Source organism: Lepidochelys olivacea (assembly GCF_965140295.1).
Source record: "Lepidochelys olivacea isolate rLepOli2 genome assembly, chromosome: 2".
Lineage (NCBI taxonomy): Eukaryota > Metazoa > Chordata > Testudines > Cheloniidae > Lepidochelys > Lepidochelys olivacea.
Genome location: NC_140412.1, coordinates 155,966,211 through 155,983,721, shown reverse-complemented (window position 1 = coordinate 155,983,721; position 17,511 = coordinate 155,966,211). Strand labels below are relative to the sequence as shown.

The window sequence follows — 17,511 nt, the reverse complement described above, 5'->3', positions numbered from 1 at the left end:
CAGGTAATGCTCACCCAATTAGGGTCCACCCTTACCGGGTGTCTCCTCAAGCTAAAACTGCTATAGAACGGGAGATCCAGGATATGTTACAGATGGGTGTAATCCGCCCCTCTGAAAGTGCATGGGCATCTCCAGTGGTTCTAGTTCCCAAACCAGATGGGGAAATACGTTTTTGCGTGGACTACCGTAAGCTAAATGCTGTAACTCGCCCAGACAACTATCCAATGCCACGCACTGATGAACTATTAGAGAAACTGGGACGGGCCCAGTTCATCTCTACCTTGGACTTAACCAAGGGGTACTGGCAGGTACCGCTAGATGAATCTGCCAAGGAAAGGTCAGCCTTCATCACACATCTCGGGCTGTATGAATTTAATGTACTCCCTTTCGGGCTGCGAAATGCACCCGCCACTTTCCAAAGACTTGTAGATGGTCTCCTAGCGGGATTAGGAGAATATGCAGTCGCCTACCTTGACGATGTGGCCATATTTTCGGATTCCTGGGCAGACCACCTGGAACATCTACAAAAAGTCCTTGAGCGCATAAGGGAGGCAGGACTAACTGTTAAGGCTAAGAAGTGTCAAATAGGCCTAAACAGAGTGACTTACCTTGGACACCAGGTGGGTCAAGGAACTATCAGCCCCCTACAGGCCAAAGTGGATGCTATCCAAAAGTGGCCTGTCCCAAAGTCAAAGAAACAGGTTCAATCCTTCTTAGGCTTGGCCGGTTATTACAGACGATTTGTACCGCACTACAGCCAAATCGCTGCCCCACTGACAGACCTAACCAAAAAGAAACAGCCAAATGCTGTTCAGTGGACCGGAAAGTGTCAGAAGGCCTTTAACAAGCTTAAAGCGACACTCATGTCTGACCCTGTACTAAGGGCCCCAGACTTTGACAAACCGTTCCCAGTAACCACAGATGCATCCGAGCGTGGTGTGGGAGCAGTTTTAATGCAGAAAGGACCTGATCAAGAATTCCACCCTGTAGTGTTTCTCAGCAAAAAACTGTCTGAGAGGGAAAGCAACTGGTCAGTCACTGAAAAAGAATGTTATGCCATTGTCTACGCTCTGGAAAAGCTACGCCCATATGTTTGGGGATGGCGTTTCCACCTGCAAACCGACCATGCTGCACTAAAGTGGCTTCACACCGTCAAAGAAACTAACAAAAAACTTCTTCGGTGGAGTTTAGCTCTCCAAGATTTTGATTTCGACATCCAACACATCTCAGGAGCTTCTAACAAAGTGGCTGATGCACTCTCCCGTGAAAGTTTCCCAGAATCAACTGGTTAAAATCGTCCTTGAGATGTGGAAAATATTGTTAGTCTTTATGTACTTGGTAGTATATTTAGAGATGCATGTGTCTTATTAACTCTGTTTTTCCTAGAGCTCCAGGAAGAAATCCCAGCCAGTGTTTCACCCTAGCTGAGATTTGGGGGGCGTGTCATAAATATAAAGGGAAGGGTAAACCCCTTTGAAATCCCTCCTGGCCAGGGGAAAGCTCCTCTCACCTGTAAAGGGTTAAGAAGCTAAAGGTAACCTCGCTGGCACCTGACCAAAATGACCAATGAGGAGACAAGATACTTTCAAAAGCTGGGAGGAGGGAGAGAAACAAAGGGTCTGGTCTGTCTGTAGTCGTCTTGGCCGGGGACAGAACAGGAATGGAGTCTTAGAACTTTTAGTAAGTAATCTAGCTAGGTATGTGTTAGATTATGATTTCTTTAAATGGCTGAGAAAAGAATTGTGCTGAATAGAATAACTATTTCTGTCTGTGTATCTTTTTTGTAACTTAAGGTTTTGCCTAGAGGGGTTCTCTATGTTTTTGAATCTAATTACCCTGTAAGATATCTACCATCCTGATTTTACAGGGGGGATTTCTTTATTTCTATTTACTTCTATTTTTTATTAAAAGTCTTCTTGTAAAACACTGAATGCTTTTTCATTGTTCTCAGATCCAAGGGTTTGGGTCTGTGGTCACCTATGCAAATTGGTGAGGCTTTTTATCCAACATTTCCCAGGAAAGGGGGGGTGCAAGTGTTGGGAGGATTGTTCATTGTTCTTAAGATCCAAGGGTCTGGGTCTGTAGTCACCTAGGCAAATTGGTGAGGCTTTTTACCAAACCTTGTCCAGGAAGTGGGGTGCAAGGTTTTGGGAAGTATTTTGGGGGGAAGGACGCGTCCAAACAGCTCTTCCCCAGTAACCAGTATTAGTTTGGTGGTGGTAGCGGCCAGTCCAAGGTGTAATATTTTGTACCTTGGGGAAGTTTTGACCTAAGCTGGTAAAGATAAGCTTAGGAGGTTTTTCATGCAGGTCCCCACATCTGTACCCTAGGGTTCAGAGTGGGGGAGGAACCGTGACAGGCTGCTTAAAAACACAAATTAAGGTGAAATACTAGGAAGAACTGTCTAACTTGTTCGATTTAAATGAAGAATTTATGGGGAATATTATTATATCAGACTTCTATTTCAACTCAGTATCTTATAACACCATACTTTGTGTCTTCCATATTTCCTTTATTGATAATCAATGTTTATACGTGGGATTAATTTTAAATATTGCAGCCTAAGATTGTCTGGTAATACTATTAATTTAAACATAGAGTATGGTTTAGTCTTGATTAATTTGACAATTGATTTTTATGAATCAATAGTTCTCCGCTCTCTTTGATTGCTTAATACGTCTTTTACCATGACCTTCCCCTCAGTGTGTAAAGTGTTTATGGAGGTTGGATTCATTTCCTTTATATGTAGTTATATTTCTGTCGGCAGGGGAAGGGTTTCTTCACTTATTTAAAAAAAACCATTTAATTATATCCAGGACGTGTAATTAAAATAAACAACCTCTACACCCTACTTTTTCCAGGCAAGCAATGTTGCCTCTTCTAACTCCCTTGCATTAATGAAGAAAACTCTCATCTTAAAAACACCCCTCCCAAACTGTTTGTTCCCTCATTCTACTCTAAGAATAATGTTCAAAACAATGGTAAACAGTTCAATGAAGAATGATTTATTATGCATGCTTAGAATGTCATACGATTCTTATTTTTATATTGCAACATTCATTTTTTATGCTTGCATGAAAAGTCTATCCCAAATCAACAAGTAGTATAATTTGTACTATACATTTCTTATGTTAGTTTTTAGTAAAAATCAGTCATGCGTTCTTAGTTTTTAAAAGTCTAGGTGATGTTTTGTGCTAAAACCCCCAAACCAAAATGTTTGAAGCTGTTCCATTGTACATAGATAGTGAAAGAGTGTTTGGAGCAGGGGGCTGGACCCAGAGTCTCCCACCTCTCAGGGGGGTGCCCTAAACACTACACAGTCATTCTGTCTTGCGTGCCCAATGACTATTTAAGTATCTATCCACAGTGGAACAATCATTGAGTGGAGGGGGGGCAGGAGAGAGAGAGAGAGAGAATGAGAATGAATGAATATGAATGACTCACTCTGTAGGTCAGTGGTTAGGGCACCAACCTGGGAGGTGGGAGACCCTGTGGCCGGTCCCCCTTCTCCAATCATTCCTTCATTATTTAAACACAGTGGAACAGCTTTAACAGTAGAGACTGAAGGAGCCCGGTATCAGAATATGCCATATCTCAGTGTTTAGAGCAGTGGCTCTTAACTTGGGGTGCATGCACCCCCTGGGGGTGCGAGACATGCCAGATTTTTTTAGAAGGTAAATCACTGAAAACACAAATTAATCACAGGCACGAAAGTACAACTACTTTGTTTCATCGAACCTATGTTTATATGTATATAATTCTATCTCTTTCATTCTACAGTTATGATATATCTAGGTTTAAAGAACTGACCTACTTCAACGATGTTTGATAAGGGGTGCGAAAACATATTTTGAGAACCAAAGCGGTGCAGGCTGCAGTAAAGGTTAAGAACCACTAGTTTAGAGCATTCTCTTGAGCGGTAGGATTTCAACAGGGATCTCCCGTCTCCTTCTCAGGTGCGTGGGTGGGTGGGGAATTTAACCTGGACTTTCCACATCCCAGGTGAATACTCTAAACACTGAGCTAAAAGTTACAAGGCAGGTGGCACCACCACCACCTCCTCCAGCTCCTTCTCCTCTGGTGGCCAGATTTTGAATGGGACTCACTCTGGTAGACTGCTCTGAGCACACCTACTGGATTGGACACTGCGATTTAGGTGGACAAACACCTGTCAGTTTGTGAATTGCGCTGCGGTTTAAGTGGGAGGTAGGCCTCCAGATGCCTAGAGGGAGGCAGTGATGTGCATGCTCAAAGGTGGGAACTTTTATTCTGAAAACTTAGGCACCGAGTGAATTTAGGTACCTATAGAGTTTGGTGGGAATTTGTGAATTGCAGCGGAGCCTAAAACTGGACGTAGTTGCCCAAGTCTGGGGTTTTGGCACCTGATTATCTTTGTGGATCTGAGCCTGATGGGTGACATCCCCACTGCTTCATTTAAATGAGTAATTCTGAAACCGTTTGTTTGGTTAAAGGAGATATACAAACAGGTAATCCTGTTTCGAGGCCCTTTGCTGCATTATTCCTTTGCCTCAGCCTGAACCCTCAAGGAACCCAGGTGCAGCAGAGCTTTCCTTAACCCTGCTGTAATGTTAGGGAAAACCTTTCCATGAGCAGGCACCAGGTTCTCCTTGCACACTTAAAAATACATATAGCTTTCCAGGTGGAATACACTGTAAGTTACCACTATTTCCATGAGGTGCAACATGAACAGTGCATATGTACAGACAATATTTCATGACTTCCACATCTCCTAAAATGGGTTCAATTATAGCTCTTACGAGTGTGAGCTGCACTGGGGAGAAGAGGTAGGTAGGTAGGTATTCACTCAAACAGCAGTGAGTAGTTGGTAGTAGTATTCTGCCTTTGTAAGGCCTAGTATGTCTGGAGGTGTATGGAAAATGATGTCCCTTGTTATATCTGCCCAAGAGGTGTAGCCTGCACTCTTCCTAGCAAAGCCATCCCCTCACCAGGCCACTTGTTCTGTGCCAATGCTAGCTTCCCCCCTCCTTTTCTGTCCTCTCTTTCCTCCCTACATTGTGCTTTTCTGATGTACCCCCACATGCAGTGGCATAATTTAGCCCTAATTGTCTCTGTTCCACCACCAACGAAGTTTTTGATTCTTGGGATCAAAAATGTTTGTAGGACATGAGTGCTGATGCTAGCTGACTCAGATGTTTCCCAGAAATAGCAATGCAGCTGCAATTAGGGATGTAGAGTCATTTAGCAATTAGACCAGGATGCCTGATATTTTATTCCTAATCTGCCAATGACTCATCATATGACTATGGGCAAGGCATTTAACCTATTGGTACCTGTTTCCCAATCAGTAAAATGGATATAGCTCCTCTTCACACTTGGAGTTCCTTGGATGAAAATATTCTGTATAAATGCAAAGCATTATTATCTTGGATACACCATTTCGTCTGACAGCGCTCAATTCACTCTTAACCAACTGAAATAAATTGAAAAAACAAAAACAAAACAAAGCTACGCTTCCAGCCCCTTTCACACATCAGTCTGAATATTTTGTCTGAAAGAAAGTGAGGGCGGGTAGTACTCACAACAGAAGAAAGCTTGCACAAAGAAAGCAAGATGGCACAGTACAACAGCTTAGAATTCAAATATGCTTTGATGAACAGCCTCCCTTCTCCTTCCACTCCCAAGGGAATGTGAAGCAGTGGTCCATGATGCTCTAAGGGCAAAATCAGTGAAATCATAGGTTCTGTGATCCTGTGGTAAACCCGCAACCTTTAATTATAATACATTAATGTCCTTAACAAGAAATAACTGTGCACAGTCATCTGGTTATTCAGATCTCGTCGAGTTCAAGTAAGTCTTTAACCCGTTAGACCCATATCAGGCTCTGATCCATAGTGTTCTAGAACTCTTGAAATTCTAAACAGTCTGACACACACTCTCACGGATTTGTACCCTCTACAGACTCTGACACGTATGCCAAGTGTGTGTAAAATGCTAACCAGCAGTATCTGGTACAACAGTGAGATGATTCTTTCTTTGTCCAAATCTTGTGCAGGGTAGATATGTGCTGGTTTGGAAAGCAGAGCTGGGTCTAAGCTGCAGTGGGGTCATGAAAAGGTTGTAATTATGTAAATATTATACTACAGTGATTTTTGGCCCTTATATCTGTGTAGAATCGTCATAATGAGTCGATATAAACTAAAGCAGCTCTCCACTACCTCTGAGTTCCTGTGTAAATGTAGAGTACAGTGACTGCTTTGCAAAATATGCTAAATATATCAGGTGTCATGGCAGTCCCATGTGTTACATCCACTAGGGTTGGGTTCTGAAACATATTCATAGTGTTGACCACATCTTCATGGAGAGTTTTTCTTGTGGACAGCTCCTCTTGTGATGAGAGAGGTGGTTTAGCTGTGGTTGAACAGAAGTTTGTTCTTGCACGTCTGGTTAGCTTTTGTGACGTTTAGATCAGTCTGGTTGATGAACATGGGAAACTTTGAGATCATTTTTGCCTTTGGTAATCAGTACATTTCTCTGCTATTACTGATACGGCAGCAAGAACTGGAACACTGCAGCCCATGTAGGCACAATGGGACAGGAGATTAAATATACAGAGGAGGATCCAGTTTCAAGGAATGGTAAGAGCAACTGGTGCAAATAACTGCTCTGCCTGTCTGTGTTAAGGGTTACATTTGTGCAGCAGCTATATGGATAGCTGTAATTGGGGCACATTCATAGTGAAGACAAGGCCTTAGATATGACATCTGTAATCAGGGCTATAGGTGGCTACTTAGGTACCAAATGTCAGTGGCTACTCCCATGTGTACAGCCAGTTTATTAGAATGGGTGAGAGGGTACAGAATTAGCAACTGCACTGAGCTGCTGGGTATCTGGTGGATTGTGTGAGTCGTACTAGTTCCAGGGAAAGAATTTATAAGTACCAGTTGTCACAGATATAGGAAATGAAGTACTGTGGGAATAGACCTGTGCACAGATAAAACAGGAAAGAACAAAACATTGGGGAAAGAACATTTTTCTTACTGTAGGTGTATTGGATCATATTAAAGAAGTTCTGTATTAAAATCACAAATGAGTTTGATTCCCCAGAGTTTAAATTCCAGGGTATTACTAATTAAGAGGTCTCTTGGTTTTTGGTACTGTTTCTCTCCCTCTCTGTGTGAAACTTGCAAGCTGCTAATTGCGTTAGTACATTCTAAGACAGAGTCTGTTCTCAAAGCAATTCACAGAGAGAGAGACTCAAAGCAATACTCTAACAACAGAAACAGCACCCAGAGACTCCCCACCCTTTTGTTGTATTAACAAATTGTGATTAAAATAGAGATAGAGGATGTATGTGGATGGATGCTTGGTGTGGATAATAACTGAATGATCAGGGAGGTGCCAGCCTAAGAATCCAGTGTCCATCGGCTGAAGAAGGCGTCAAGTGGAAATAACCAGACGACCCCCCCCGGAGGGCAGACTGGAATCCACCCAACAGCCTCAAGAATGGGAGAACCAAAGAACAAGATAACATCTTGGAGCCGTCAGGAATGTGCTATCTGCTGATTGATTCAGCAACAGCATGATGAAGCAATTCCCATAGACTGGCATAGGAAGAAATTCCTATAAAAATAGACTCTAAAAAGTGAGAACTTTGGGGTCTGATTCTGCAGACCAACTTCCAGGAGCATCAGATGAGCATCTGACAAGGCCCTGCTCCCTCCTCATGTCCAGGCCACCTGGCCAGTGGCTTGGCATGAGCAACTCTAAGGCTGGTAACTATGATAACAACCTTGCAGAACCTGTGTGTGTGGGTGTGTATGTGGGTGGGTGTGTGTTTGTATGAATGAATGTGTGAATAAATATGAGATTGAATGGCATGTTATAGCTATAACTAACTGCTTACTATGATTCTTTCTGTATTCACAATAAATGTGGTATTTTGCCTTTTTCCCTTTAATAAGATCCTGCTGGTTTTTATTTTATTGGTACAACAGGTGAATTCTTACTACTTGTGCAAAATATGCCCATTATCTCCTTGGTGCAACAGATTTTTGTTTAGAATATTTTCATTTTAACTAGAATAAAATTAAAGCATTTGGTTGTTTGAGAAGATGACCTTTTTGGAATTTTTATTTTTCTCAATTTATACAAAATATTGAAATGTAATTTTTTTTGGATTATTTAAAAATTAAAATAACTGTAGTTAATTCACATCACCCCCTTGAAAGAGGTGTGTAGGAGTAGCAGTATGCCATAAAGTTACAAATAACCTTTTAAAACTATTGCAGCAACTGCGAGCCAATATCCGAGAGATGGAGAAACTGTGTTTGCGGGTCCGACTGGAAGATAAACAAATTTTCCAAAGAATGATAAATCCAGTTAAAGAGGAAGCTTCATTTTCCATAAAAGAATTTCTACAACTCCATTCAGAATCTGCAGAAGAACTTAAAAGACAGTTTAATGAACAGGAGGACACCTCTTTAAAGTCTTCTCTAATCAGATCTGCGACGGTAGGAGGAGGTAGTAGAATTCATTTTTCTATGTACTGTATTGTGGTATTTTTATATTTGTTTTATGATAGTATATTTCCAGGGTCTTCTGACCAGATATTGTGGAAATAAATACTTCAGTTTAGTAAAACTTCATACTTTATGACAAGAGGTGAATTTTAATACAACTTTCAAATACCACAGTTTTGTCACCATATGTAGAATACAGATTATTTTACTGCACAGTTTATGTAGTTAATACATGCTTTAATCAGCTATCCAAGGAAGAGGAAAATATTGGTAGCCTAATAGGCGTAGTTAAGTAACAAGAGCACTAAATTGTGAGGTACAAGCAATCTTGGGGTTATTGTAGTTACGTTTTCTTTTTCCATTGCTTAGTTATGGTAATCACTTAGTACATTTTTACTTAATTCGTTATCTATGAAATGGTGAAAACAATTCGTATATCATCACCGAAAGCCTCAATCAGGAGGAGCAGGTTGAGTATGAAGTGTCCGTTTACACAGAAATATATCTTCGTAATTGGCAGGAAAGCAGTAAAAGTACAAGATCATTATATGAGGTTTAGAAACACATTATACTACCTTATAGATCATCCAAGGATGGGCCTGGATGCTACTGCTCTTTTCTGATCCCTCTACTTTCATGAAAACTGTATCTTTCACTTTCTTTCTTCCCTCATTCTTTCTTCCTTCCTTCCTTCTTTCCCCCATGAGCACCTTCTTGTCTCTTTTCACCCTCATTCTGTCCCACCTGCCCTTACACTTGAAGCCAAATCTGGAGTTAGCTGCTGCTAACATCTGAAACGCTGTTTACAAGGATTGACCATTAGAGTTAAACCAACACATCCTCATACAGAAAAGTTTGAAGCTTAATATTGGTTAAAATACTTCACAAGTCTCACATTTTTCAATTTAAAAAACATATTTTCAGTTAGTGGCCTCACAGAAAATCTTTCCTATCAGGAAATTCTGTATAATCTGGCTGTTGTATTTATAACGTGCTAATCTTCATAGTATCTAGTTCTGTCTTCTTGTTGTCATAGAAGTTTGTTCTGTAGAGAACTGCAGGGATAATTGTGTGCAATGTCATTAGTAAGAGGGAAAGTCTTTTCACGACTAAGAAAAGAAGACAAAAATATATGCTAAACTGTAAAGTGTCTCTTTTTTAAAAAAACAGGATTAGTATTTCTAGCTGAATGACTTTCATGTTTTTTTTAAAAAACGGGTCATTGGTGAAAAACCAAGAAACCGATTAGAAATTTTGGGATGGCAGGCATAGCCATAGGAAAATATTATGGGAATGACATACACTCACAAGTCAGCTCAGGAATGGAGATGTAGTTCACCTCACGTAAAGTGAAACATACAGGCACACAGACAACTGAGTATAATTATATAGGATTTTTAAAAAAGTTTGCATTAATATGAAAGCAGCTTTTTGCATTCATGGGACAGCTGTAATATCACATTGCCTGTTCTTTTGTGCTTCAAGGCTGCAGATCTGAAAGCAGATCTTAGCTGCTGATCTTACTCAGTCAAAGAAACTTCCTTATACCCTACTTCTTTTTTGCATGTTGCTTCCAATCTGGCAGAGAAATGAAGAGTTTACAAATTCAAATAGCCCATTTAGGAGGCTTGTCAAAGAAATGATACAGCCCTTTCCCTTTCCACCATCCCCCATCTCAAGTCCAATAGGAGTTGAATTTAATTCCATTTTAAGCAAATGTTAACAAAAGGCGAGATTCCACTTTTAAAATTACTAAAATTCTTTTTAACCAGCATATTGAATTTCCCAGAGAACTAGATTTTTATCTTGAGTGTAATGAAGTGTGAAGGTACTTTGTAAAGTATGCAGAGGTGTGTTTGTTTTTTTTTACTGCTGTTCTGAGGAGAAGTTGTAGTTGATGTTGAGGAAGCACTTCCATTCTAAGTCCTTTCACATTTGGGTTAGAATTTCCTAAAATACGAACTTTTGAATGTAAATTTCTCATTCATACTTCCAGCCCACAGGTGTTTCATCCTCCTCCACTCCCTTTTTTTCTTTTGTTTTTGAAGTGGGAAGGGAAATACTAGGGTTACTCTTCTTGGGGGTGGGGTGGTTCTGTATTTCTATCAATGTACTGCTTGTGTCACTTGTGTTCTTATACCGAGTTCTACTTCTCCCTACTGCAAGTTCCCTTCCAATGGTGCTGCCCTGCCGGACGTTAGGTTCCCCAGGGCTGGGTTCTTCCAGCCCCAGAAGCAGATGAACACACACACACAGTCAGAGCGCGTCTGAGTGGACCGGGTTAATCAGCGCTCCCAAGCTGACCCCTGATATGTCCCTGGACTCAGCAGGCTGGGTGGAGCAGCATTTCCAAGCTGCCACCCTCATAGGCCACGTGCACCGCACCAGAATAGAGCACGCCTGAACAGGCTGGGTCGAGCAGCACTTCCAAGCTGCCACCCTCGTATGTCCCAGTTTCAGCACGTCTCTCTCCCCACTTTCACGTTACATTTGTTCTGGTAGTAACCCACTTGATGATCAACCCCCATAGGATTTTTTGGCGCTGCAGGGATCTTTTAGCTTAGGAATGAGGAGTGTTGCTGCAGAGTGAATGAGGAAACCAAAAAACACCCATGGGGAGGCTGGGGGGAGGAGAGGGGGGAGACAGAGAGAAAGAAGCAACCAGCTTAATCACGAAAGTTATTTATTGCCAGCTTATAACCATAGGGGAGCCAAACAAACAAAACAGTTACAATATTAAATCTAACTTAAACATGATTACAAAAGTCAGGTTTAGAAAACAACTCATCACACAAGTCAGGGTCAGAAGGCTATACCGAGAGAGAGAGAGCTGGGTTCTCACCACTCCATGACGTTTGAATTGATCGGGGATTCCAGGTGGTGGTGGTAGCTGAGGGTCTGGGGTGGTGGTAGCTGAGGGTCTGGAGTGCTGGAGTGAAGCAGAGCCTCCATCACGATCAGTCAGGAGAAGATGAAGTCTCAATGGAACTGATGCAGATTTTGGATCCAGGCATCAGAACACTTACTTGAGCATGGATAGGGGTTTTTGTCGAGAAGCAACAATGGTTCAAGGGAGAACACTAGATTTATGTGTAAGCAAGGGAGAATACCAAAGTTGTTTTGTTCAGGCTAGACATGGCAGCTGATCATTCCTGGCTTTGGGCAGTGTTCCTTGGAGGGAGCTCACAATGCAATTAGGGAACTTCACTATTTTGGATAACAATAAAGGATTTATTACTAGAGTTGGTCTGATAACTACTGAGCTGGGTGTGTGCAGGTGTGGGTTCATTAACATCTGGAGCAGAGATCCTCCATCATGCAGTGCTTCCCTGCTTTTCTGGTCCCAGAGTTCCATGCGGTTCTTACCTTGGAATCTCTGTTCTCCATTCTGTATGCTACTGGAGATGCCTCCTTGTCCCATCTTCTATGCAAATGGGGTTAGGGGAGTTTCCTTAATTATGTCATCTTTATCCCAAGGGTTTAGGTGCGTCTCCCACTGCCTTTTCATTGCTTTTTGTAAATCTTTCTTCTGATGCAGATTTGGTTCAAGCAAAGACTTGAGGGAAGAGAGGGGAAGGTCTTTTGTGAGTCAAACAGGCTGGATACTGTGCCCTGGTTCCCCAAGAAGATAGAGCTGCTAGGTAACAACAGAGCCTTCTTATGAGGTGTGAAATATTCTTTAATATGGAGAAGTCATTAAAGGCTCTTTATGTCACTAAAACTCAGTGGTGGGACATCCTAATCTGGTGCAGAATAGGGTCAGCATGGAGGAGGCAATTGGGGGCAAGCTATTTTACAGGCCATCTTACTTAAGAGGCTTTTCCTCTGTCCACAGTTCTGCTTAGGAAGCTTCTTTATTCTTGAATAACTGATAAACGGTTCTATTTGACAAGTGTAAAATATGTAATGCTGGCTAAGGCCATGTATAGACTACAAACTTTGGTCGACACAAGTTATGTCAGTGTAAAGCTGCTGCGGTTAGTATATCACACATGTGTGTGCATACTTAGCTGCTTGCATTGATGCTAAGTGCAGTGCACCAGGGGTACGTATCCCAGTGTGCCACATTCCAGTGCAATGCCTTTTGGGGAATATTCACGATGTGTTGTGGGGCGCACATGACTCCCGTTGCGGGGCTGGGAGCACAAGGTGAAGTTCCTATCATGCAGCTTTCACTATCTCATAATACCATGAGGTGGTTATTGACTAACCCATAATTTTTTTGCCTTTTTAAAATCCCACACACCCACAAAGCACTTGTTGCTATCCGACATCTCAGTCAGAAGAGTGGAGCCCACACAGCTCTGCACTGTTGTCATTGATGCTGCAAATGCAGGACAAACAATCCTCTGGCACTTGCAGAACTGCAGGAAGTACCACAACAAAAGGGCACATGATAATTTCTTTGAGGACAGATTGCTAAGGGACATAATGAAAAACAATTCAAGGTTGATGGCATTTACAGATCAGCTACAGGACTGCTTCTGGGCCTAAAAAATAAGCAACTGACTGGTGGGATTGCATTATGATGGAGGTTTGGGATTATAAGTGGCTGCAGTACTTGCAGGTGCTAAAGGCCACATTCCTGGATCTATATGCCACATTTGAGCAGGGACAACAGAATGAAAGCTGCATTGACAACTGAGAAGCAAGTGGTGATCACACTGTGGAAGCTTGCAAAGCTGGATTGCTATCAGTCAGTGGAAAATCATTTTAGAGGTGGAAAATCCATAGTGGGGGCTGTTGTCATGCAAGCGTGTGTGGGGCATTAATTGTAACCCGTTATGCAGGGCTCTCACTCCAGGTAATGTGCAGGATGTTGTAGACTGGTTTGTCTCCCTTGACCTACAGGAAACTTACGTTCATATTGTCATAAACCCCTCACATGGATGTTTTCAAATTTTGTGATTGGGCAGAGACCACTATCAGTATTGCATCCTTACCCTTTGGCCCCTCTGCCACCTCAAAGGTCTTTACCAAAGTCCTCTTGATCCCCTGCCTTCACCCTTAGAGCATAAAGTGCGGAATGGCCACAACCGTCCTTTGGTTCCCTCTTACCAAAGTTGGAAAGCAGAGTTCGCCCTCTACTCCTTAGTGGAATTTTCTTCTTGTGACTTCTAGTCAGTTAGCTTGGGTTAATTCCCAATAAATTCTTCCCCCCACCCTCCTTTTTATTAATTTGTTGCAAAAAAAAATTTTTTTAAATGTACTTTCTCCTCAGCGCTTTGTACCCCACCTTAATCTAAAATGGTGCATTCAGTACCCTCAGGCTTCAAACCCAGATCATCCTATGACAGACTCATTCCACTTATAGATGACCATAGCTGCTGTCTTTTTTGTCTTAGTGATAGCCATGTACCAGCCTGCTGCTCAGTATGCTGTTCCTTTTTGACCCTGATAGTTGAAGTTGTACCTTCTTGAGAAATCAGTGAGGGGAGCATTAGACCAGGGGTGCACAAACTTTTTGGCTTGAGGGTGACATTGGCGTTCCGAAACCGTATGGAGGGCTGGGTAGGGAAGGCTGTGCCTCCCCAAACAGCCTGGCCCCCGCACCCTATCCACCCCCTCCCACTTCCTGCCTCCTGACTGCCCCCCTCAGAATCCTCAACCCATCCAACCCCCCCTGCTTCTTGTCCCTTGACCGCCCCCTCCCAGGACCCCCCGCCCCTAACTGCCCCCCCGGGACTCCACCCCCATCCAACCCTTCCTGTCCCCTGCTCCCTGTCTCCTGACTGCCCTGCACTTCCCCAACCTCTGCCCCATTCAACCGCCTCCTGTTCCCTGACTGCCCCCGCGACCCCCTGCCCCTTATTGAACTCCCCGCACGCTTACCATGCTGCTCAGAGCACCCGGACTGGCAGTCGCACCGCCCGGCTGGAGCAGCCATAGCACTGCGCAGTCTAGAGCACCGGGGCAGGCTGGTGGCTCTTGCAGCTGCGCTGCCTGGCAGGAGCTCGCAGTCCCACCACCCAGAGCACTGGTGGCACGGCAAGCTGAGGCTGTGGGGGAAGGGCCGGGGGCAGGATGGTCCCGCGGACCGGATGAGGCCCCTGGGGAGTAGTTTGCCCACCTCTGCATTAGACCCTGAAGCATGGGCACCCACTTCAAGTCCCAGACACCCAGTGTTCCTGTTAGCTGGTGCAAAACAGCTAAGGTCGGTACTAGCAAAAAAACGCTGGTGGCTGACGTGAATCAGTGGTGTATGCTGTTGTAGATCTCAATCAGTATTTCCATGGCAGAAAGCAGACAACATTGGTCTGTTGCACCAATGTGAACTAAGTCAGAGATGCTTGGGCAGTTTTATTTTTTTTATTTTTGTGTATTGCTGAGGCATTAATGTGTTATGTGCTTTTATTTAAGGCTGAGGTACTTTCTTCATTTCCCCAAAATAGATATTTAATATTGCTGTTCCTTAAAAGGAATCTTTTTTTACCAGATGTGTTTGTATGTACATGTAGTACATCTGACACTCTGCATGGGGTGGTGATTATTGGAAGAATTAGGGTTTTTTCGGGAAATACTGGTAAGCGTCAATTTCATCGTACATTCAAACTGATGGAAAAATATTTCCCATGGATAATCAGAATTTACAGATATGTAAAGTAAGAAAAATGCTGTTTGAGAAATAGTTTAAGGATATTTACATTGTATATTTTAATGTGATGTTGACAATCTGTGTTTTAACAGAGACAACTAAGGGGGTATATGATAGAGGTCTATAAAATCTCAAGTGATGTGGAGAAAGTGAATACGGAAGTGTTATTTACTCCTTCTCATAACACAAGAATTAGGGGTCACTCAATGCAATTAATAGGCAGCAGATTTAAAACAAACAAAAGGAAGTATTTCTTCACACAATGCACAGTCAACCTGTGAAGCCTTTGCCAGAGGATGTTGTGAAGGCTAGGGAAACCACTCCTTACCCATCCTGGCTAATAGCCATTAATGGACTTAACCTCCATGAATTTATCCAGTTCTCTTTTAAACCCTGTTATAGTCCTAGCCTTCAGATCTACAACAGCATACACCATTGATTCATGTCAGCCACCAGCGTCAGGCATAGTCCAACAACAAAAATTCAAATGACCAAATTCATCCCTGATGTAGCTCTCTTTGGAATTTCACCAGAAATTAATTTAGCCCTATAAAAGACTGATCTTTTGCTAATCTGTTTACCATGTTCAATGTTACAGGCTAATCTCCCGGGTTTCATGTCACTGAAACAAAGCTGCTGGTTAGGTATGAAGTGTTGTATTTTTGTTTCATGCCAAAGTTGTTTTGTAAAAAAGACTGTTCTTTTTAGCTAAGAGAACAAATATATTATTGGTTTTTTTTTCCCCCATCCTTCCCTTTCTCTTCTCTTTCAATTCTCTTACTAGTACTCTGTAAGTGTCTTTTCTGCTTAGCAGTAGCATTTCTTATAGCCTTATAGACTATAACAGGGTTCAAAAAAGAACTAGATAAATTCATGGAGATAAATTCAATGGCTATTAGCCAAGATGGGCAGGGATGGTGTCCCTAGCCTCTGTTTGCCAGAAGCTGGGAATGGGTGATAGGGGATGGATTACATGATGATTACCTGTTCTGTTCATTCCCTCTGGGGCACCTGGCATTGGCCACTGTCAGAAGACAGGATACTGGGCTGGACGGACCGTTGGTGTGACCCAGTATGGCCGTTCTTATGTAACAGCTTTATAAAGCTTTAACTTTTTGAATCTCAACAACTACTGTTATTAAATAATTGTCTGTCCCCGGCCCCCATTATTTCCTGTAACTGTGAAAATTTAGATTGATTAAAAATAGAAAGGAAGGCCTAACAATAACCATTAATATTATCTGTTGAAATTATTTTAAAAAAAATTGAATTCTGCCAGGCCTGGGCGTATGACAGAGATAAGGTGGGTGAGGTAATATCTCTTATGGCACCAACTTCTGTTGATGGAAGAAATAAGTTTTTGAGCTTCACAGAACTTTGCTGGAGATCAAGCCTAATATAAGCAATCAAGGTACATTTAAATAACATTAAGGTCTGAATCACAGGGAATATAACCTTAACTGCATTGTTTTCTACTAAGCAAACGTTTAAACTGTCAAGGTTGTTAGGCCCAAGATTTGCACTGTTTTGAACCATCTTTTCCCCCAAATACCATATATATGATGGGATACGTATATTTGTGCAGTTCTTAAAAACTATTTGTGAAAGACTCTTATTTCAGTGATGGTTGCCTGCAGGATGGATTAATTTAAATCACCAAGCAGCAAACTTTAATTTAAATAATTGATTGTTTTGAATTTGTAAGTTTTAGTTATTTTCCTAATGGAGGGTTTATTCTCATTGGTTGGTAACCATTTAAACATTCTGATTTGCACCCAAATATAGCCTTTACACAAAATTTGGTAATTTTTTGCATACCAGCAGGACACACCATATCTGCACACATTTAAGCAATTATATAGTTTGTCATACATCTATTCAGATTCTTAATTTTGACATTTTTTAATGTCAAAAATGTCAGAAAATGTTGAGAGACATGTTTCTTATATACCGGGTAATTAATAAATTTTTATTTGGGATTCACATCAAGCTGCATTTGGATGGAAATTGGAATTAAATTAAAATATACATTTTAAAATTGTTTATGAGTTAAATAAAACCACCTTAAAAGTGTTGGCTACATAAGAAAAAAAGTAAGTTTTTATTAAAACATGTTTTGCATTTAAAACTATCTGATTTATCAAAAGAAGTTTGAACTGTAGTTGGTGAATTGACAGATTTGTTTCTGGTCACCATAGGCCAGATTTTCAAATGTATTCGGGTGTCTAAAGAACAAATAGGTACCTAATCTATTCACACACTTTCAAAAATCCCCTTAGGCCCCTAACTAAATCAGTGGACCTTGAAAACAATGGGAATCAGGAGCCTAACCTGCTTAGTTGTTTTTGAAAATCTGACTAGACCTAGCTGCATCTTTTGGTACCTAAATACCTTTGAAAATCTGGCCCCATGTCC

General features: G+C 41.8%; 1 protein-coding gene across 2 annotated transcripts in view; it reads left to right on the top strand.

Annotated features, from left to right (window-relative positions):
- Positions 1-17,511, top strand: part of STX17 (syntaxin 17) — a 79,571-nt gene that overhangs the window by 52,430 nt on the left and 9,630 nt on the right. For both annotated transcript variants that reach the window (XM_084621607.1, XM_084621606.1), the window contains exon 4: positions 8,271-8,502. In XM_084621607.1, coding sequence (XP_084477733.1) covers positions 8,271-8,502 — 232 coding nt within the window. The remainder of the gene's footprint in view (positions 1-8,270; positions 8,503-17,511) is intronic.